At 40.2% G+C, this 23,005-nt stretch overlaps 1 protein-coding gene across 1 annotated transcript in view; it reads left to right on the top strand.

The window, feature by feature from the left end:
* The first annotated feature begins 1,257 nt into the window (after positions 1-1,257).
* The window catches only part of LOC127569473 (short transient receptor potential channel 7-like), a 78,747-nt gene continuing 56,999 nt past the window's right edge, over positions 1,258-23,005 (top strand). The window contains exons 1-2 of the mRNA XM_052014165.1: positions 1,258-1,524; positions 16,406-17,183. Of these exons, the coding sequence (XP_051870125.1) occupies positions 1,352-1,524; positions 16,406-17,183 (951 nt within the window). The 5' untranslated portion in view covers positions 1,258-1,351. The remainder of the gene's footprint in view (positions 1,525-16,405; positions 17,184-23,005) is intronic.

Here is a 23,005-nt window from a genome sequence, read left to right as displayed (position 1 = left end):
TTTAAATGGTGAGAGATTTAAAGGTGTTGATGTTCACAGGGACCTCGGTGTCCTTGTAGATGACTTACTGACAGTTAAAGTACATGCAATTAGGAAAGCAAATGATGTGTCAGCCTTTATTGCATGATAATTTGAATTCATGGGTAAAGATGCAATTGTATAGAGTCCTGATGACACCACACCTGGAAATAATGTGCACAGGTCTGGTCTCCAAATTTAGGGAGGACAATCTCGAGATAGCGGAGTGCAACCAAAATTCACCAACTTGATTCCTGGGATTTTGGGTGGGGAGGGGAGGAGAAATTAAGCAGAATGGGCATTTACCTCCTTGAGTTTTGAAGAGGAGAATAATCTCTCATACATCTTGACAGGGTAGATGCAGGGATGACGTTTTCCCTGGATGGGGTGTCCAGAACCAAAGGTCACAGGTGCATATAGGGAGTCGGCCATTCTAGACTGAGATAAGAAATTTCTTCACCCAGAGGGCGGAGGTGGGCTATAGAACCTCCGTCACTTGAGCATATTTAAGACAAGACCAAGTGCAAGAACTTGGTGGTGAAGTAAAAGATCAGCGACAGTCTTATTGAATGATGCAACAGACACGAGGGGCCGAATGGCCTCTTCCTGCTTCTATTTCTTACGTTCCCACATACATCTTTTCTATCACAGTGACTTGCCTTTTGTACATGACAACCTGCGGTGCAGTCATGCCCCTAAATCTTACACCACATAAATTCTCATTTATCCCAATTCTCTGGTACATTTCAGCACACATGATTTAAGTTAGATCAGTCATTTTATCACGCGTATTCGCTCCTCTGACGAGTCAACCAACAACAGTGATTTCTTCTGAATACGATCTCACACCGTAGCCAATCTTAACATGTTCTCACCCATCGCAGCAAACACGGGCTCGGCTCACTAATTAAATCCAACTGTATAAAACTCAAACCATTTCGTACCTGGACCCCCCACATCTCAACCAAAAGTGCATGGTTTTTAATCATTATAATTGCAACTATGGCATGAATGCAATCGGGTTATATTACAAATGCGACTGTCCCCGCTCTGCCTGGTGTGTTGTGGCGCCGAATTGGGCTTCTTTTGGGGTTAATTTGACTATTTAATATGTCATCTGATCAGAAACTCCGATGGTATCAGTGGTTACGCCTGGTGACGTCACGAGCCTGGCTGAAGCTCGCCTGGAAGCTCTTGGTAACTTGTTCAAGATGCCATGTGATGGTTGAACGGGGACCTGTTACCGCCAGCGAGAGGGCTGGAGAGCGAGCTCCGGGTAAGTTGTCTCAAACCGCACTGAAGCTCAGGACATGTGCAACGACGAAGCCGGGCGATGTCCATGTCCGTGAAAGTAGCCAGGAATAATGTGGTCCGGAGAAGCCATCTCAACCTGTCCGGACTTCGCCAGCAGCCCAATGAGGAGCGGCACACGCCTGGTGATACAGGCAGCGGGTCCCAGGAGATAGAGCAACACGGCGGCGGCGGCAACTCGGGACAGCAGCGCAGGTGAGTGCCAGTGGGCGCTACAGCTCGGCGCGATCATACTCACAGCCCGGGCTCTGAACCCCTGTTAAAGTTTGTCCTCCCCGTTATCTGCGTCCGGTTACCAGCAGTTTATTTCTGTTCGAAACGCAGCTAAACACAATCTTAGACCTCCGAGCCATCGACCTCTATCACATTTTCCCATTGAACTTCAATTTCAAAAGACTTGGGCACAGTGATTCTAACAAAAAAAGAACTTGTTTGATACGGTCTCTTTGGCCTTTTAAAAACGAATTGAGATATCAAGGACACTTATCTTAACCTGAATATGAAAAAAAACCGAAATCACTAACCTGTTTCAACCGCTGAAGAAACCACCTGATTTTTTTTTCATCCTACCAATATATACGGGCGATGTTTTAGTTTTCCGCCAAATTTTGTTTGAATAAAAATGATTCTGAAGCAGTAAGAATTGAAATGGATTTTCAAAGGTGAATCCTTCAAATTCACTCTGTGGTGTGGAGAAGAGAAGGAGCTGCCCCCTGCCGGCAGCGAGCCGTTCAATCAGTTTGATTAGGAGACCATTGGTTTCCTTTATTCCCCACCCACCATCGATAATATAACAGGAGGAAGGAAATTTATGATCTCCGTTGCCCGTGAACAAGCACATTTATTTGTAACTCTTAGAATTAAAGAGCGCTTTCCCAGTTTATATAAAATTGGCTTCAGGTATTTAGTTGGTTAGACAAGTATGAAGTTGGACTTAAGGTTCGTAAAATTAGAGCCGGGAGGAGGAGGACATCAACGAAATAAAATCCTTTGAAACCCTTGGTGTGTGAAAGATGGGATAATTAAGGTTTTATCCTCCACGCAAGTAATTTATGAATAATTTAGTATGTCGTCTAGAACTAGGCAAGACCTCTAAGTGTACATCCCAATAAATCAACCAGCCACAGACAGCATTGACCTATTGCACACTGAGCCGTTGTTAACATCTAAAATGAATTAGCCTATACACTTAATAATGTAACATTTCAAAAGTGACTCTGCTATTGCCTCTGGAAGTACGCATGGATTGATAGTAAACATCTAGTTTCAGACTTTTACTTCACTCCTGACCAATCTCAAAAATAAAATCCTTCTATAATGGTATGACATTTTCATTTGCTACACTTGTTGCCTTGGTGACTTCCTGGGGCAAAAACTGAAACAGGAAAGTAATCAAGTCTCAAATTTATTAGTTTTCCATATGTTTTCATATAGAATCTGGCCACTGAAAGCAATATTTTGCCCCCAAGATACTAATTTCTCTCACTTGGCAATCGGAAAATCTGGAACAACAGCTTGGCAATTACTTAAACATTTGAAGATAAATGAAAAGCCCCCAAACTGTAACATGCTGGAGTTGTATTTCAACTGAACTTCATGGCAAATATTTGCTTTATTGTTCGCTTTCTCCCCATTTCCTTGGAGGATTGGCTTGCCCCTAGACAAACGATCAGTAGGGTACCACAAACGGAATCAAGACAAAACTGAACTATATCTTCTAATATTATCATCCTCTGATCAGATGTTGACAAATATATCTGCAGTTGAAGGGCAATATCGTATCCTCCTCTGGTCTTGAGAATGTAATATTTATAGATGAGATCACACTTTATTTTTACCAGTGACTGGAGTTAAAGAATGTTTGAATGACAACCATAATATTTTAAATCAGATCCATCTCCCCAATTGGCTGATAGACACTTTGCCATGATTTTTCACTGAAGTGTGAAAGGCAGAGAATGCTGTCTTTATTGTCAAGCCATGGCTACAAAATCCAATGTTGAAGATTTTCAGCACCACTTCAGGTTCTCAGTAATCTGACAAGAATTGCTGTCCACATTGATTTTCCTGCACTTTATACACTGCAAAAGGAGCCAGGCTTGCGTGGTATATTTTATCAAAACCTTTGCATTTAAGGTACAGGTAATGAGTAAGCCAAGTATTTGATACGAGATTGGACATGTGAAATCAAAATTGCTAAATCTTTGCAATTTACCCATAAATGGATTCTTATTCTGCTAAAGGCAAATGGCTTTTATGACACAAGTATTGGAAAGGTATTGCACAAAGACCATTTCTACAGTGTAGATTGGCTCTTTGCTGATTATGTTGCAGAAAAACAAGTGGTTTCAGCTGAATTTCTGCACTTCAAATTGGTGGAACTATTATTTGATTGGGATATTGTCTGTATGCATATTATAAGAAGCTGTCAACATATTTCCAGGTGAGTTGTTCTACTTACTAGTTTATGAAATTCTGGATGCTAGTTGTCTACTGAGTATAGGATCAATATTTGCAGTTGTCCAATAACCAAAGAAGGACTATCATCCTTGGACATGAGGTTTACTTGGCTTCAAGGTGACATGGAAGATTGAGATTGACAAGTGATGTTCAAGTTAAACCAATTCTGTCTTGGGCCCCTGTTGATACTTAACCAGGTAAACCTCATTGGGAACTAAAGAGATTAACTTTATTCTTTTAAAACAAAAGGGAGTAGAATTTTTTTCCCCCGTTTTAGTCAGACAATTCTTCAACCAACACATCATCCTAATGTGCTGGTCCTTGCTGAATGAGTAGCGAGAAGCTTTCCAGGGTGCCAAACTAAGTTGTGTTGTTTTAATTGGCTTATCTTCAGCAATGGCCCACAGACACTTGGAAGTCCACCAAAATAATCTAAATTAACTATTTAAATAGGTCAGACTTTCCCTTTTTAGAGAAGAGATTGTGGACTCTGTATTAGAAAATACATATATAGATTTTTCAGTTGCTTAATTTTGAGACATGCATGGTAGTGGAGTAATACGTTCATCAGATTCCTTGCTGAAAAAGGAGCGGCACAACAGAATCCCAGAAATTCAACTATGAATACTAGTATATCAAGTCTAACATTCGTCAGAATGTTACTTTCCAGTACTTTTAGGTAGCATTAAATTATTGAAAATGCTCTAAAGCCTGCACAAAGTCAATGGCAGAGAAAGTTCAGATAATCCACTGGTGTTCATGCACCAGTATTCCATGTCTAATTTCAGAACCAGGCTTTGTGAAAGCATCCTTCTTCAAAATGTTCTTCAATTTTCATCTTTCACAGCAGTAGTACTATCTAGAATTTATTGAAAACCTCTGACATCAGTGCAAGGGTGTTGTGCTATTTCTATCCAAAGGAAACCAGCAAGTAACATGTATAATAGTGTGAATTTGTTTGAAATTATGCAGCTTTGGAGAGATGCTCCCTCCCTCAACTCATTGTGTAACTTAGTTACTAACGTTTCTTTTGCATGAGAGTTAGCTGACAAAGGTTTCCTGAATTGGTGGTATAATGAACTGGATGAGACCACTTCAAACATTCACCTCCTCCACCATTGACATAATTTAGCTGCAACAAGTGCCGACCATAACATGTTTTGCAACAATGAGTCAAGCCATCTTGGTAGGAACATGGCAAATTCACAGCCTCTGTCACCCAGAAGACCAAAAAGGAGCTGGCATACAAGAACCTAAGTATTCTCCAAGTTGTATACCATCCTGATTTAGGCATATATTCCCATTGCCTTGCTGTCACTGGACAGAATCTCAGAATGTTTTATTTGACAGCAGTGTGGAGGTGCTCACCGTATGGACTGCAATGGTCCTTATAGGTCCCTCAGCACAATTTTCACAAGGGAAATTGGAGACAAGCAAATTAGGAGCTGAAAAACACTATGATGCTGGCGGAACTTAGCAGGTGAGGCAGCATCTGTGGAGAAAAACAGGTGGTCAATGTTTCGGGTCAGGACCCTTCTTCAGGACTGAAGATAGGAAAAGGGGAAGCCCAATATCAAAGAGGGAAAAGCAGAGCAGTGATAGCTGGACAAAAGGGGGGAGGTGGGGTGGGCACAAGGTGGCGATAGGTAGATGCAGGCAAGAGATAGGTGATAAGTAGGTGTGGAGGAGGATGGGAGAGCAGATCCACTGGGGGATGGGTCAAAGGGAAGGAGGAAAAGAAGGGGGTAGAAAAAAAGGGACGCTAGGAAAGGGATGAAAAGAGGCATGGTTGGGGATGGGGTGTGGGGATTATTTAAAGTGGGATAATTCAATGTTCTTGCCATTAGGCAAGATAAGATTTCTTTATTAGTCCCATGTACATGGAAACACACAGTGAAATACATCTTTTGCATAGTGTTTGGGGGGGGGCAGCCCGCAAGTGTCGCCACGCTTCCGGCGCCAACATAGCAAGCCCACAACTTCCTAACCCGTATATCTTTGGAATGTGGGAGGAAACTGGAGCACCCAGAGGAAACCCACACAGACACAGGGAGAATGTACAAACTCGTTACAGACAGTGGCCGGAATTGAACCTGGGTCGCTGGTGCTGTAATAGTGTTATACTAACCACTACACTACCGTGGAAAATGAGGTACTGTTCCTCCAGTTTGCGCTTGGAATTCTCCTGGCAGTGGAGGAGGTAGAGGACTGACATACATGATGGAGTGGGAGGGGGAGTTGAAGTGACCGGCAACAGGGAGATGCAGATTGCAGTTATGGACAGAGCGCAAGTGTTCTGCAAAACGGTCACCTAGTCTGTGTTTGGTCTTGCTAGTGTAGAGGAGGCCATACTTGGAGCACCGAATGCAGTAGGTAATATTAAGGGAGGTGCAGGTAAATCGCCACCTCACCTGAAAGGACTGTTTGGGTCCCTGGATTGAGGTGATGTAGGGGCAGGTGTTGCACCTATGGCGGGGGCAGTGGAAAGTTCTCGGGGTGGGAGCGGATGGGTAGGGGAGGAGTGACCTAAGGATTTGCGGAGAGAGCGGCCCCTGCAAAAGGCAGAAAGGTGGGGTGGAGAAGATGTGCTTGGTGGTGGGGTCCCGTTGGAGATGGTGGAAGTGGCGGAGAATGATGTGTTGGATATGTAGGCTGGTAGGATGAAATGTGAGAAGGGGGACCCTATCCCTGTTGGGTCTGGGAGGGGTGGGGGTGAGAACGGAGGTGCGGGAAATGGCAGAGATGCGGGTGTAAGCTCTCTCGACCACAGTGGGGGGGGGAAGCCAGGGTTAGTAAAGAAGTTGGACATCTCGGATGTCACTGTTAGCATCTCCCTGTCGCCAGTCACTTCAACTCCCCCTCGATCACATACATCAGTCCTCCTCCTCCTCCACTGCCAGAACTTCAAGTGCAAACTGGAGGAACAGCACCTCATTTTCCATCTTGCAACCTTGCAGCCTAATGACATGAACATTGAATTCAGCCATTTTAAGTAATCCCCACACCCACCTCCAATTATGCCTCTTCTTTTCTTCCCTTTCCTAGCCTCTTTTTCTATCCCCCTGTATTCCTCCTTGCCTTTGACCCATCCCCCAGTGGATTTACTCTCCCCCTCCTACCCCACACCTGCCTATCACTATCTCTTAACCGCATCTACCTATCACCACCTTGTGCCCACCCCATGTCCCCTCTTTTGTCCACCTATCACTGCTCTGCTTTTCCCTCTTATGTATTGGGCTTCTGCTTTTCCTATCTTCAGTCCTGACCCGAAACATCGACTGCCTGTTTTTCTCCACAGATGCTGCCTGGCCTGCTGAGTTCCTCCAGCTCATAGTGTTTTTCATCTAGATTCCAGCATCTGCAGTCCTTTTTTCAAATTAGGAGCTGGCCATGTCAGTGACTGTCATGGCTTATGAATAGTTAAAAGAATGTCCAATTATTGGTGGTAGCACCATAAAATCACCAAACATCAGCAAATGAGATTTCTGAAGTTTTCCAGTAATTATCTCCATGGTTGGTTTATTGAACAACTCCTAACTGAGACTTGTCCAGTGATTGATTGAAGTCACTCTGAAAGCTCCCAGGCTTTTTTTTTAAGAAAAGGTCAAATTGCCCTCCTGCCACACTTTACAGGAGAGAGCCTTCTCAATAAGCATATTCCTCCTTTTTAGAGAGAGAGAGAAACAATAAAGTTAAAAGGCTCAGATGAGCTGCCATGATAAAGTATAGAAGCTTTCTTGCTATCCATCTCAGTTTTCAAACTAGTTTTCAAACTAGTTTACAAATTCTGGCAAAAGCAAATGAGTTGTGCAGGAAACTCTGCTAACTTTCCACTTAGTCAGACAACCCTTACAATTGAGGTCTGATCAGCCATGATCTGTTCGGATTGCAGATTAGGTTTGAGGGACTATATGGCCTTCTGCTCCTATTTTGTATGTTCGTCTGCTGGATCTGTGCAGAAACTGATGTAAATCTCCATTTATCACCCCCCCCCCCCTCCCCATGATATGTTGTAGCCTGTAATACTTCAATATCAACTAGAAATTTATTTAATGGTGACCCAAGCTTTGATGAAGCTTAATTTTCAAGCAGGAACATTACTATAAATAATTAACATGTTTAATCATAAGCAGCTTTTATGTCAGCACAATTGTTAATATTGCAGTGAAACAGATAGTCCAAAAGTAAAACAGCTTAAAATGATTTATAATTATGGAATGCATTAAGTGCCAGTAGTGCAACTCCAGAGAATCTGAGATTTTATTCTACCATTAGACCTTACTTCAACTTCTCATTATTATGCTAATTAAACTGATATTCATAACTTGACCCATTTTTGGAGTAAGTACATTGTGGATGATTTATTTGGTCTGAAATCATTTGTAAAATGGCACTTAATTTTCAGTATGAAGTTCATGGCTATAATCCATCTGTAGTGTAAACTAAACTTGTGACAGTCAGTTTTTTAAATTTGAAATGCATATCAGCAGTGCCTGGAGAAGCTATATAATTGTTCATCTCCCTACAAGGAATACGATGGTGGGGCTCATTCTTTCACAATTTATACAAGTGCCTTGGATGAAGGTACAGTTGTTAAATTTGCTGATATCACAAAGATGAGTAGAAAAACAAGTTGTGAAGAGGATATGGATCCGGCAAATGGAGTATAATGTGAGGAAAATGTGGAATTCACCATTTTGGCATCAAAAAGCATATTGGCTGAGATGTGAAGGGATCTAGGTGTCACAAGAGGCTATTATGCAAGTACAGCAAGTAATTAAGAAAACCAGTGGAATGTTATCATTTACTGTTGGGGGGAACTGAATGCTAAAGTAGGGAGATCATGGTTCTGGTATGCAAAGCATAGGTGAGACCACACTTGGAGCACTATATACAGTGTTGATCATCTTAAGGAAGGATAGAGAGAAGGGGTTTACTCGCATCTGGAATGGGCAAAATGTTGTTTAAGGAAAGGTTGGACAGGCTAGGGTAAGGACTTAATTGGCAGGGTCTTGAAGGGGTGGCCATGGAGAGGATGCTTCCCCTTGTGTGAATTTTAAAAACCAGGATCACTGTTTAAAATAAGGGGTTGCCTATTTAAGACATAAATGAGGTAATGTATTTTCCCCTCAGTAGGTCACAAGTCTAAATTTTCTTCAAGGGTGGCGGAAGCACCTTTGAATCTGTTTAAGACAGGTAGATAGATTCTTGGTAAACAAGAGGGTGAAAGGTCATTGTGAATAAACAGGAACATGGCTGAGATTAGTCAGATCAGCCATGATTTTATTAAATGGTAAAGTAGGCTCAAGGAGCCAAGTCACCAACACCTGTTCCTAATTTGTATCTTTGTATGTTCAGCATCACGTCAAATTAGGACAAAAATCGGCTGCTTGGTACTAAGTACTTTCCCTCATTTAATTAATCAGTACTCCTCCATGCCACTTGGAAGAAGAAATAAGAATAGCACAGATCTTTAGATCTGGAGGAGGACTTTAATGTTTACTACCAAGAAGAGTTCACTAACTCCATCACCAACCAAGCTGGTCAAGTCTTGAAGGAAATGACTTCCCAACTATGCCACAGCGTGAAGTGATGAGCTACTTGTATGCAACGACTATCATGCTAAATAGGATGAATTCAAAATAGATTTGCCAGCTTGCAACTGGGAAGAAAATTGGGTGCTGTGGTCTATCAGCAGCAGCAGAATTTTTTTTTCTTAGTCCCGTGGCCTGGCTTACCCATCACTCTACAACTACCATCAAGCAAGGGGGTCTACCCTGGAGCGATAATGCTTGAGAAAGAACAGAAGTGGTATACATGGTGTCCTGACTAGTATTTCTCTCAACCAAGATCTGTTTATTTTTAATCACTATTTAGTCACACTGCTGTAGGAGTTTGAGCTATACATTACAATGCTTTCCAAAGTTCTTTATTGGCTGTAAAATATGTTTGGGGCATCCTAAAGTCATGACAGGTGCAAAATAAAGGCAAGGTTGCATTCTGGTGCAATTGCTAACTTCCCACCATCCACAATTTGCATCCTGATGTCTTTCTAATATAAATGTTGTTCCTGGACAATGTCTGAGAATGAAACTGAATGAAATTGGAAGCAGAGAAATAGAAGATGGTTTCAATACGGAGGTAGAAACCCTTAATTTTATTTAAGCATTCTGACTGTGGAGAGCTGTTCGGCAGATAGTACAGAGTTATGTAAAATGTGACCCACGTCTGCACAAAATTTTGCCGAGGGGTTGGTATATAGAAAAGAGGGGAGCTTGTTGGGGCTGTGGAGCCTGCAGAAGAAAGTGCAGGAAAAAAGAAGTCACTTCTTACCAATTGTGTAGGGAGGAATGAAACCATGAGGATGTGCCACAGAGCTATATGATAAAGGATAATGGCTTGATGCACTAATGATGGCTGTGGAAAAATAGAGGACAAGGAGGGAAAATACACAACAGAAAGTGCTGTAGACAACATTATTCACCTCTTTCAGTATAGCAGTTTTGGTGCCATCAAAAGGGTGAAAACTAAGGTTGCTTGAATCAAATAAGTTCAGAGTCATGTATTCATCGAATGTGGATTCCAAACCTGGCATGAGAAATGAATCACTAGTTAACGTGAAGTCCACAACACGAGCCAGATACTCTTTGCCAAAAATGGTCAAACAAATTTCACTACAGACAATGTAATGAGAAAAGTACAGGCAGTCCCTGGGTTACGTGGGGGTTCCATTCCAGACAACTGTCATTAAGCATAAAAGTCAGAAACATCTGTTTTTGATAGTAACCCATATTGTTCCACCACTTGCTATAATTTCCTTTCATTGAATATTCACCCTAACACTACTCATTATTAAACTAATGAATATATTATATCCAGTTATTAATTAATACCATGAAATATTAATTATTACTAGCTTAAAAAATAACTTTAAAAATAGGAGCAGGAGTAGGCCATCTGGCTTGTCGAGCCTGCTCTGCCATTCAATAAAATCATGGCTGATCTGGCCATGGACTCAGCTCCACCTACCTGTCTTTTATCCATAACCCTTGATTCCCCTACTGTGTAAAAACCTATCTAACTGGTGTCATAAATATATTTAATGAGGTAGCCTCTACTGCTTCCCTGGGCAGAGAATTCCACAGATTCACTAGTCTCTGGGAAAAGCAGTTTCTCCTCATCAGTTCTAAATCTATTTCCTGAATCCTGAGGCTATGTCCCCTAATTCTAGTCTCACCTACCAGTGAAAACAATCTTACTGCCTCCATCTTATCTATCCCTGTCTTAATTTTATGTTTCTATAAGATCCCCTCTCATTCTTCTGAATTCCAGCAAGTATAGTCCCAGGTGACTCACTCTCTCCTCATGGGCGAACCCTCATCTCCTGAATAAACCTGGTGAACCTCCTCTGCACTGCCTGCAAAGCCAGTATAGCCTACCTCAAGTAAGGAACCCAGAACTGCATGCAATACTCCATGTGCAGCCTCACCAGTATCCTGTACAGTTGCAACCTATCCTCCCTACTCTTAAATTCAATCCCTCTAGCAATGAAGGCCAACATTCCATTTGCCTTCTTGATAACCTTTTGCAATTCATACACAAGCACTCCCAAAGTCCCTCTACACAACAGCATGCTGTAATCTTTCACCATTTAAATAATAATCTGATCTTCTACTTTTCCTTCCAAAGTGGATGACCTCGCATTTACCAACATTGTACTCCATCTGCCAGACCCTTGCCCACTCACTTTACCTATCTATATCTCAATGCAGACTCTCCACATCCTCTGTGCAATTTGTTTTTCCACTCAATTTAATGTCATCAGCAAACTTAGATATGCTACACTCGGTCCCCTCTTCCAAATCGTTAATGTATATCATGAACAACTGCAGGCCCAGCACTGACCCCTGAGGCACCCCCTCACCACTCATTGCCAACCAGAGAAGCAACCATTTATTCCCAACTCTGCCTTCTGTTGGTTGACCAATCTTCTATCCATGCTAATACATTACCCTCAACTCCATGCATCCTTATCTTATGGATGTCTGATGCAGCATCTTATCAGACACCTTCTGGAAATCCAAGTGTACAACATCCACCTGTTCCTCTCAATCCACTGCACTCATTATATCCTCAAAGAATTCCAGTAAGTTTGTCAAACAGGACTTGCCCTTCCTGAATCCACGCTGTGTCTGCCTGATGGAACCACTTCTATCCAGATGTCTTGCTATTTCTTCCTTAATGATAGCTTCAAGCATTTTCCTGACTACAGATGTTAAGCTAACTGGCCTATGGTTATCTGCCTTATGCCTATATTTTTTTTAAACAGTAGTGTGATATTCGCTGTCTTCCAATCTGCTGGAACCTGCCCAGATCCAGAGAATTTTGGTAAATTATCACATATGTCTCTACTATAAATTCTGTCATCTCTTTCAGCACCCTGGGATACATCCCATCAAGACCAGGAAACTTGTCTACCTTTAGGCCCATTGGTTTGCTCATCACTACCTCCTTAGTGACAGTGATTGTATTGAGGTCCTCTCCTCCTATCGCATCCATAACACCTCTCTTTGGCACATTAGACATGTCCTCCACCGTGAAGACCAACACAAAAGTCATTCAAGGCCTCGGCCATTTCCAGATTACTCAATATTAATTCCCCCTTCTCATCTTCTAAGGACCCATGTTCACTTTAGCCACCCTTTTCCACTTTATAAAAACTTTTACTATGTTTTTATGTTTTGTACTAGTTTACTTTCATAATCTATCTTCCCTCTCCTTATTGCTTTCTTAGTGGTTCTTTGTTGCTTTCTAAAGTTTTTTCAATCTTCCAGTTTCCCACTACTCTTGGCTACTTTGTATGCATGAGCTTTTAGCTTGATGCCTTCTTTCATTTCCTTCGTTATCCAAGGCTAGCTCTTCCCACCCTTATTGTCCTTGCTTTTAACTGGAAAATACTTTTGTTGAGCACCATGAAAAATCTGTTTGAAAGTCTTCCACTTTTCCTCAACTGTCCCACCATATCGCTTGTGTTCCCCATCTACGCTAGCTAATTAGCTGTCTAATTAGTCAATTGCCTATTAACTAACAATTAGCTGACTTGCCTCTTAAATTCCTGCAAGTGAAACTCGTAAGCAAGTAAGGAGACTCACTTCTCAAATCTCCCACTCTAAGTTGCCAACTCCTTAACCTCTGCCACTTCTCACCAAAGCCTCAGCTCCCCACTTTAACACTGGCACACTCCCAAAATGGCCACTCTTCTTGACCCTTACTTCTTTTTATTAGCTGCTGTTAACTAACCAATGAATCAATCAACTATTAACAACTTGCAAATGTGCCTCTTTTAGACTCCTGAAAGGTGAAACTCACAAGCTCAAATACTCACCTCCTTTCAGACCTGCTCCAAATCTCGACTCCTGCAAGGTGAACCTCACAAGCACACAGACTTGCCTCTTACAAATCTCCCGCTCTAACTCCCAACTCTGGCAAGGTGAAACTCCGGTGAAAATGTATGGGAGAATTTGCATAAAGTCAGATTTCTGTAAGCGTGTTTGTAACCTGGGGAACCCCTGTACATCTGCTTCCAACCAGAATACTTCCTTCTGAACTGAGCAACATTGCAAAAGTATGATGAGAACAGACAGCTGAGAAGTGATAATTCAACTGCACAATTTACCTCCAGAACCACCCAGGTCCGTGCAGTAGACTATGGTACATCTTTGCATTGCTAACTTTATTGGGAATGAGATCTAGGAGACCAGATTTTTTAAAAAAAAAATGAACATAAGAAAAGCAAACCCTCAGGCAGCAGATATGAGTTAGTTGAATGCACTAACATTCTTGCTTATTTCCTAAATGGTTCTTGATTTCTTAACATATGTACCTCTTGATAGTGATGTTATTTCTCAGCAGTAATTTTGATTAATTTTACATTTACTGTGCAGTTGCTTTGCTACTAGAGCACCTTTTCCACATTATTAATTAAATAATATTAAAGCAGGTGGATCAGAAAAGTAAGTTTATTTTTGCATTTATTTAAAGAAAACATGTCTTTTTTGAATTTGAGTAATAATTTATGAATAATATAAGTAATTGCAAAAAAGTACATTGAAATTATAAAGGATGTCAGTTTTCCATTAATTTGAATACTATAATTTGAAAATATTCTAGTCAGAGTTGTTGGTATCTGCCATAAATTCACTTCGGTAATGAATGGATCTTTTGGATGTGAAACAACTTTATAAAATAATGTTAGAAAATCATAAAATTATTGGACTATACAAGAAATAATGAAGAGTGTATTTAACTTTTTGCATAAATTGGTGCTGTCCACAATTCAGAACTAACATTGCTTTGGTAAACTATCCCATTCAGAATGCAGAAAGGTACAGGTATCGATTGATGGACATCTTAAGGAAAATATCTCTCCTATAAATTCAAGGCAAGAAAGTTGGGAATAAACTCCAATAAATCTTAAACATTAGTATCATTTCTATTTCCTCCTTGTAATTGAGCATTATAAGAGCAAACATTATAGGAATATTTATTCTGCTAGAAAGAGGAAACTTGTTCAGTTTTTAAAATTTTTGGGCAAGTTGTTCATTGGGTTATTTGAGATTTATTGTTTAGTTTCAAAGTCAAGGCCTAGAAGCAGCACAAGGATGAGTCCGAGAAATTTGGAACAGGTCTCAAATTCTATTATTGTTATAATGATTTTTGGTAATCCTAAATAAAGATTCATCACATAAGAGCATTGGGATAGTTTGGAAATGAAGCATTCAAGAGAGGACTCTGGTTCTGCTATTAGCACCTTTTGGGTAATCAGTCTCACACTCATTAGTCAGCCACCTCTCCAGCACTGCCCATATTTCTGTTAGGAGTATCCATTTCTCCCTTTTCGCTATTTTCACTTCATTAGTTATTTCCTTCCTGATTTTAAGTCTCTGAAAAAAAATACAGCAAGAAACAAAACTATGATAACTTGAAAGTTTGTTTGTTAATTTAAGTTTGTTAACTTCTGTTTGTCTTTGTCTTGTACTGTGCTGCTGCTACAAAAAGCTAATTTTCATGGCATTTATAACCTGTGTATGTTTGCCTGACAACAATAAACTTGAACTTCATTTTTATAAACTTGAAGATGTTTAAGCAGAAAAATATATTTAAAATTAATTTATTTAAAATCTTTTTTCTGAAAAAATGCATTAACTAAATTTTCATTAACTACATTTTTGGCTGATGTAAAGAAGGAATAGTTAGAATTGATTGAAATGGATACCAGCCAATCAAGAGTTGCCTAAATATTCATTTATCTTCCAGCTGTATTTAAATTGCTAAAAATAAAATGAATCTTAATGCCTTCACTGTGAATAAACAGTCTCGAGTAAAAGTTATTATTTGTCTTCCTAGTGGCTGACAAAGAAAGCACAACTGTTGCTAATCACAAGATTGCCTCTGGGTTAAAAATCAAGCAGCTTGTAATTGGAAATTACCAATAGTTTAAATATGAAACTTGCCCAAATTACATATAAATTCCTGCTTGTTTTAAAGTCTATATGAAGGGGGGAAAAAAAGTAAAGAAAATTCTCAGGATATGGGAAGGGTGATGTGATTATCCTCATCCCTGAGAGGCAATCTAAGGGAGAAATACCTTCAATTTTCTAGGGATAAAATATAAAAAAGTCTAACCTTTTGAAATTGATTCTGTTTTTCAATAACTTCAATCACATTTTTACACTATATTTTCTTTGACCGAAATTTTGCTCTACCTTGCCCATTCAACAAGGATTTAATTATCATTCAGAATTGGGTTTGGACATCAATTATGATGACATATTGATGCATATCCAAAAACCAAGATGAAAGTTAAATTGTTATGAAATGCAATTTATCTGTAAATGACATTGATAGAGCTTGGTGACACTAGACAAGTGACAGTAAATAATTTTGAGTTATTCTGATAGCTATGCATTGTTGGTGGCAAAACAGGGAATTTGCTCAGTCAGTTATAATTCCAAATTACAGTTGTGTGCATCTTGTTCAATGTGAATTATGCTAATTTCAATCAGTTTAACCCTAATTGGCCTTGATTTACAAAAAAACTAAGGGTGCAAATAAACCCTACATAAACATCAAGATTTAATTTTGGGATGAATGGAAAGGATCAAGCTATGATGGACCTCAGTATAAAAGTACTATATGTAGCAATAAGAATATTTGAAATGGTTGGAAACCATTGCCCATGCTTTCCTTTAGGCTCACCAAGATTCAGGAACTGGCAAAATCCTTAGCTTAAATGGAAGCAGGTTGAACTTCTGTCAAGTGTGACCACCGTGATCACCAGACCATGCATCCTATGCTTCATTACAGTCCTTCTATGTAATTTGGACCTATCATCTAGAGTTATGGTTCTGGCCAGTCCTCTACCCATTATTTTCATAATAGGTTTTGTCCCAATACTTCGGCTGAGTTGGAATCCATAAGTTGAAAGTGTTCTTATCCACTTTAAATCTATTTTTTGAATTGCAAAATATTAAGTGTTGGTTTGGCATTTTATTTGTATGATCCTGATCATCACATGCAGTACCTGGTTTGTAATGTGTCCTTTCTCTCTTTGTAGTTTGGATAGTAGCAACATTCAGGCCATGCACCGGAGACATACTACCCTGCGTGAGAAAGGAAGGAGACAGGCCATCCGAGGTCCAGCCTATATGTTCAATGAGAGGGGTAAAAGCCTGACGCCTGAAGAAGAACGCTTCCTGGATGCAGCGGAGTATGGGAATATACCAGTAGTACGTAAAATGCTGGAGGAATCAAAGACTTTGAACTTCAACTGTGTTGATTACATGGGGCAGAATGCTTTGCAACTTGCAGTGGGAAACGAACATTTAGAAGTAACAGAGCTTCTATTAAAAAAAGAAAATCTTGCACGGATCGGTGATGGACTACTTTTGGCAATTAGCAAAGGTTATGTGAGGATAGTAGAAGCAATTTTAAATCATCCAGCTTTTGCACAGGGACATCGACTAGCCATCAGCCCTCTTGAACAGGAACTACGTGATGATGATTTCTATGCTTATGATGAAGATGGTACACGTTTCTCCCAAGATATCACTCCTGTTATCCTCGCTTCTCATTGCCAAGAATATGAGATTGTACATATACTTCTACTGAAGGGTGCACGGATTGAAAAACCCCATGACTATTTTTGCAAATGTAGTGAATGTGCTGAGAAACAAAAACGAGATTCTTTCAGCCATTCCAGATCAAGGATGAATGCATACAAGGGATTAGCAAGTGCTGCCCATTTGTCTCTGTCCAGTGAAGACCCAGTCCTTACGGCTCTGGAGCTAAGTAATGAACTGGCACGGTTAGCCAATATAGAAACAGAGTTTAAGGTAAACAGCTTTTATTCTTTATATATTATTTTTCTGCCTGATATAAAGATTGAGAATGTTAATTGAAATGTGCACATTGGTGAAAGATGTCCTTTCTTTGCAATTTGGCCTTGAACCTGCCCTAGCTGTATTGCTAATTCTGGCATGTGAGGAAGACTAAAGGGTAAATTCTTAATAATGGACTCAAGGCATATTTGGCAGATAAACAGTGGGAAACCACAACTACTGTTAGTAAATGTTGGCATTCAAACTCCAATAAAATGCAGTTCACAATAAAATGTAAAGCTGATTCATAAAAGTTATCATGCTCTGGCTTTACTAATTTGAAAGTGCTAGGTAACAGTACTTAATGTAGACATTAAACTTATTTTAATTTTTCTTTTAAAAATAGCATGAGATTTAAAATCCCACAGTCTCGTTGACTTGCTGTTCACATTTGCCCTTTTGAGAGGGGAAGCATCTTGGGATATGGCCCAGTTACAACAAGGCTTTGTTCTTTTTTTGTTCCTTTTTCAATGAAGGTTTTAAAATCTCCCCGCGCGCGCGCACACATCCCCACCCCATGCATGGTGTCAAAAGCTTTTGCATTTTGGATATTCCATACAAATGTCTCTCAAAATGGTGTCTATCGGAATTATGTCATACTTTCCCTCCATTACCACCAATTTGTCCCTATCATGATCTACATTTACAGATCTAATTGCACACCTGGACCTGGTTGTGGAAGAGATCCAAACTCCAAAGGCCACTTTCCCAAAGTTCAGCAAATTTAAATTGAGGCCTTTTGAAATTCGTTCTGCTGGCACAATGGCCTCACTTGCAAGCCTAGAAATTCTTTGCTCCAGTTGAATGCATGAAAATAACCATTTCACTCATGGGTCTGCAAAATTTGGCAGCTATACTTGGATGCTCTTTTTCCTTCACATACTGAGAAGCAAGCTAACGAAAGTTGATTTATACAGGAGCAGCTCAGCAGGGGAAATGACCTGCATTCAGTTGAGATTAGAAATTGAGTTGTTTGGGACTGGGGTGAGTGCTGGAGCAGGATCTGAAGATCGGGGCTTGGGAAGACAGATTGGAGCCTTTGGGGTATGATGAAACCTTGAGAGTGAGTGGGGTAAAGAGAGAGTGCTTCAGGATTGGAAACTGACATGGAGGGTGGCAAAATGGGTCCTTAGGGGTGGGGTGTATATTGTGCATGACTCTGAATTGGGATTTGAATGACTGTTGGGCAGTCATTGGAGGATGTGGAGGTGAGCACAAAGAGGCTTTGATGCAGAGGAGTTTTTTTAATTATTGAATTGGAGCATTGTGTACAGTTGTGGTTGCCACATGTGCAGAAGAAATTTACCAGGATATTGCTTGGAATGGAGCATTTAGATGCAAGGAAAGATTGGATAGGCTGGGTTTGTTCTCATTGGAGCATAGGAGGCTGAGGGATAACTATATAGAGGTTTATAAGATTGAGGGGCATAGATAGGGTAGATAGACTCCCCTACCCTGGCAAAAAGACTAAAACTAGAGGGCATAGGTTTAGGAGAGAGGGGAGAAATTTTAAAGGAGACCAGAGGGGGAAGTTTTTGCATACAGAGTAGCAGTTATATGGAATGAGCTGCCAGAGGAGGTGGTAGATGCAGACACAAATAACTTACAAATGTTGTAATTTGGACAGGTACTTGGATAGGAAAGAAGTAGAAGGATACGGGCAGGCAAATGGGATTAGGATTAATAGGCATAACTGTCAGCATGAATGAATTGGGCTGAAAGGTCTGTTTCTGTGTGGTACAGCTTTATGAATCTCCCTGCGTCAGTTTTGCCATTTTGAGCTATGAATTGCTTGAGGAGAATAGTAGCAGCGCTATTTAGCAGGAATTTAAAAACATGGGTTAGCCATTCGCAGACCAATGAGGATCAACTATTGTCATGGATGATAACAATGTCATCTAATTTCCCAGATGAAATCCCTTTGGACTGCAACAGTATAAGTTTGCTCAGAAATTCAAAGTACTAACATCCAGTGAAAAACCTTGAACATCACAATTCAGAGTTTTTTGCCTTGTCTCCTTCCTAGGAAATGATGGCATCCTAAATACAGGGAAATTACACAAGGGTAATCTGTAACCAGAAGTGCCCTGGTGAGTTTCCAGAGTGACACAGTTTGACGCAGAATTGGTTGCATTCCACTCTGGAAATTTTTTAGATCCATCATGATGTTAACCAAAACAGTGCTTTGTAACAGAATTTCTAGGCCACACTGTTCAAGTGATGTGGGATACCCCATCTCCCTATTTTGTTGAAGTAAAGCTGCTAATTGTGCAAAAGAGAGCAGTGATACTCCTGAAATCATGATTTGTGATACTGGTGTAGACCCATGGAGATGGTCAGAAATTTTGTCCCATCTGAAAGGCCACTTGGAAACATATAGCCAACTAACTTTAACAAATACATGATAATTGGTTCAGTCTCAGTTAAAATTCTGAGTGTTCCAAAGAATTACTCTAAAATCTAAAATTGTTATTATTCATAGCTATATTTTGCCTTTGGTGCAGCTAATGGTTGTTGGTCTCTTGCTATCTATAAATTACTGATTTGTGGCTGTGGAATAACAAGCTTGTCATACCACTGGTCAGTCTTGCCTAGCACACTGTCTGCGTTTTTTTTTTAACGATTAAAAAGAAAATCTGGCCACTGGTAATGTATCTTTTGGCTAAAACAAATATCTTGATACTTTGCAATTTAATATATTTTGAAAGCACTTTGTATTTTGTCTGTTATTTCAAAAAATTTTATGGCTTTTATGGTACATTTGTACCTTTATGAAGGACAATATAGCCAGCATGGTTTTCTTGTGTTCCTATTGACTCTCTAGTGACTTTTTTTTACTAATTTTCTTTTACACATTCAATCCTGAAATTCGTTGGTGTTTGCCATTTGCCATTTGGATTGCATTTCTGAGTATGCAGTATGTTCAGCACAATAAAATGATCTTGATATTAAAGATCCTACACTTTTATGTGAAGTGGGATTGCTACAGCACTTAATGAATTTGTTCAGAGTTTCAGATCCCATGTGCTTTCCTAAATTCTCAATGTCTTGCCACTTTCAAAGATGTTGGTGTAGTTTTGACTTTGCCTTTGAAACTATTTCACTGCAATCATGGGAGGTTTAGTCTTGATTCTGGAAGAGCTGAGCAGCCAGGACCAATGGATAGTCAGAAGAAGATGAAGACTTCACAGCACTGGAGGCCATGTTACAGCAGGTGTTCAGGGACTATTTCCTGAGCCTACACCAAAGAGCATTGTCACATACCTTCCTTTCAGTTCATAAGGGAGCCACCAGGGGATGTCATGCAGAAAGCTCTTGCCAAGCCCTATTTTGTGACATCTTCCTGTTTGTAATTCTTCATAGTATCAGGGAAGTCACCGAGATACTCTACTTCAGGAAGTACATTTGGGTCTCCTTCCTGCCCTGCACCAGCTTTTTTGGGAGAGCTCAAAGTTTATGTCAGCAGTGAATGAGAAGCTCTAGACAGCACCCCATTACCTTGCATGCTCCCCATCACCATCTTGGCATCTTTCTGAATAGATTCTGCCTTCTCAACATCTAGCTTTTTTTATGACCATAGCAATGCACTATCCAGATTTGAGTCTGGTTTCCTAGTAACTTTGTTTCACTTCTCCTGCATTAGAGCTCATAGCATCATAGAAATTTACTGCATTGAATGAGACCATTCAACCCATGTTCCCCCAGCCAAAGATGAACTTTAGGTTCATTCCACTTCCCTGCTCTTGGTCCACAGGCCTGCACATTATAGCTCTTAACAAGTACCTGGATGGCACTTGAAATGTAGTGAGCCCTTCTTTCTCCTTCTACCTCTCATTCGCGAATATTTTCTCAGCTCCTCTCTGATCTTTTGACTGATTTGTTTTTATTAATGCCTTCTAGTTACTGATCTCTCTGCTGAGGAAAATGAGTCCTTGCTGTTTACCCTATCTAGACCACTCATAATTTTATACACATTGATTAAATCTACCCTCCTCCTCCAAAGGAGATGGCACAGCACAGATAGACTACCCTAAAAAATAAAATTCTCCAGCACTGGCAGCATCATTATAAATCTCTACTCTCTAGTACTAATGCATCTGTTATGTAGTATGATGATCAGAAATGTACCCAGTGCTTTTCTTGTGGCTTATCTGATGGTTTTTGTATTCATTGTCTCGGCTAATAAAGGCCAGTATCCCATTTGTCTTTTTTCCTAAATGGGTCTTCAGAATACACATACCTACAGTGTAACAAGGCATCACACTTGCCTCATTGCCTGTGTGAGTGAGAGATATTGCTGCCAGAAATTTTAAAGAGATTGTTGATTTTCTCAAGCTTCGGCTGTCTGGATTGCATGGATGAGTTTTACAGTATGACCCTGACTCTAACCAGGTGAAATGTGAGTGCCATGCATTGCAAGACTTTGGGATAATGAGGAATCATCCATAGCCATCACTCTTATAAAATAAGGTGAAGGGAGAGCAGGAGCAACGTCAACCGTTAGTGGCTCTTTCTGCATCAGCTCTTGTATGGTAGCTGTACCAATAGTGCATTAAGTAAACTTCCCTTACTATCGACTGTACCTGAGCAACCTCACAGCTCTCTTTACCATCCTATTACAGTCTTGCAGTAAATGTATTGTGCATTATAGCAGGCACACCAATTGAATCTAGTTATTGGATCATTCCAAGGTTTCAAAAAAAAAATCATTTGGAAAGAGGAACAATTTCGAAGGGTTGAGAACAGATGTGGTTCTAGTAAATCACTATACAAATTTGCTTGCCAAACTTTGATTTGAATATTGAGTGGCCTTTTAAAGAGGAGATAATTCAGGTACAGCCTAGCTGCTTTTTCCATGAGGGAGAAAAAGGCGAAAGCCAGAATTTCTTGGATGACCAGAGAGAGAGAAAGTGAAAGTAAAATAAAGCAGAAAAAAATAGGGCATGACACATCAGATTGATAACTAGGCTGATCTTAGAAAGTTCAAAAGTAAAAATGGAAATAACGGAGAGTAAAGGGAGTATGAGACACGATGCGTGCAGGTATTAAAAGGAATCCAAAGATCCATGACAGGCTTGTGAACAGTAATGAGAAGAGGGGTGGGACAGATTAAAAACCAAAAATGAGATCTTCTCATGGAGGCAGAGAGCATGAAGCATGCGAGCATTTTGTATCAGTCATTACAAGGAAAAAGATGGTGCTGGAATCTCAGCATAGGAAGACACTCTTGAGATGGTGGCTAAACTAAAGGTTGATAGAGAAAATACCAAAAAAGCGAATAAGTGACTCAGCCCAGACAGGATGCATCCTAAATAACTGAGAGGAAGAAATTGCAGTGGTACTGGTGATAGTCTTTCAAATATCTGTAAATTTGGGGTCGCATCTGACAACTAAAGTATTGCATATGATGCATCCTTGATTTTAAAGGTACAAGGATAAACGCAGAAATACAAGCCAATCAGTTTAATCTTGGTGGTGGGGAAACTTGTAGAAATGATAATCAGGAATGATTAGTCACTTTAACAAATTTGTGTTGGCTTTCCCTAATCAAACCACATTTGTCAAAGGCAAATTGTCGTAGTCATAGAGTTGTATAGTGCAGAAGAGGGCCCTTCAGCCTATCAAGTCCATGCTGATATTTTTGCCCATCTATGCTAATCCCATTTGCCCACATTAGACCTGTATCCTTTTATGCCTTGCCTATGTCTGTCTAAATGCCTTGTGTATTAATTTTATCTGGCACCTCCTCTGTTAGCAAGTCCCTGTTATAAACCACT

This window comes from Pristis pectinata, chromosome 4 (genome assembly GCF_009764475.1).
Source record: "Pristis pectinata isolate sPriPec2 chromosome 4, sPriPec2.1.pri, whole genome shotgun sequence".
Taxonomy (NCBI): domain Eukaryota; kingdom Metazoa; phylum Chordata; class Chondrichthyes; order Rhinopristiformes; family Pristidae; genus Pristis; species Pristis pectinata.
The sequence above is the reverse complement of the archived record's forward strand: the minus strand, read 5'-3'. Positions and strand labels throughout refer to the sequence as shown.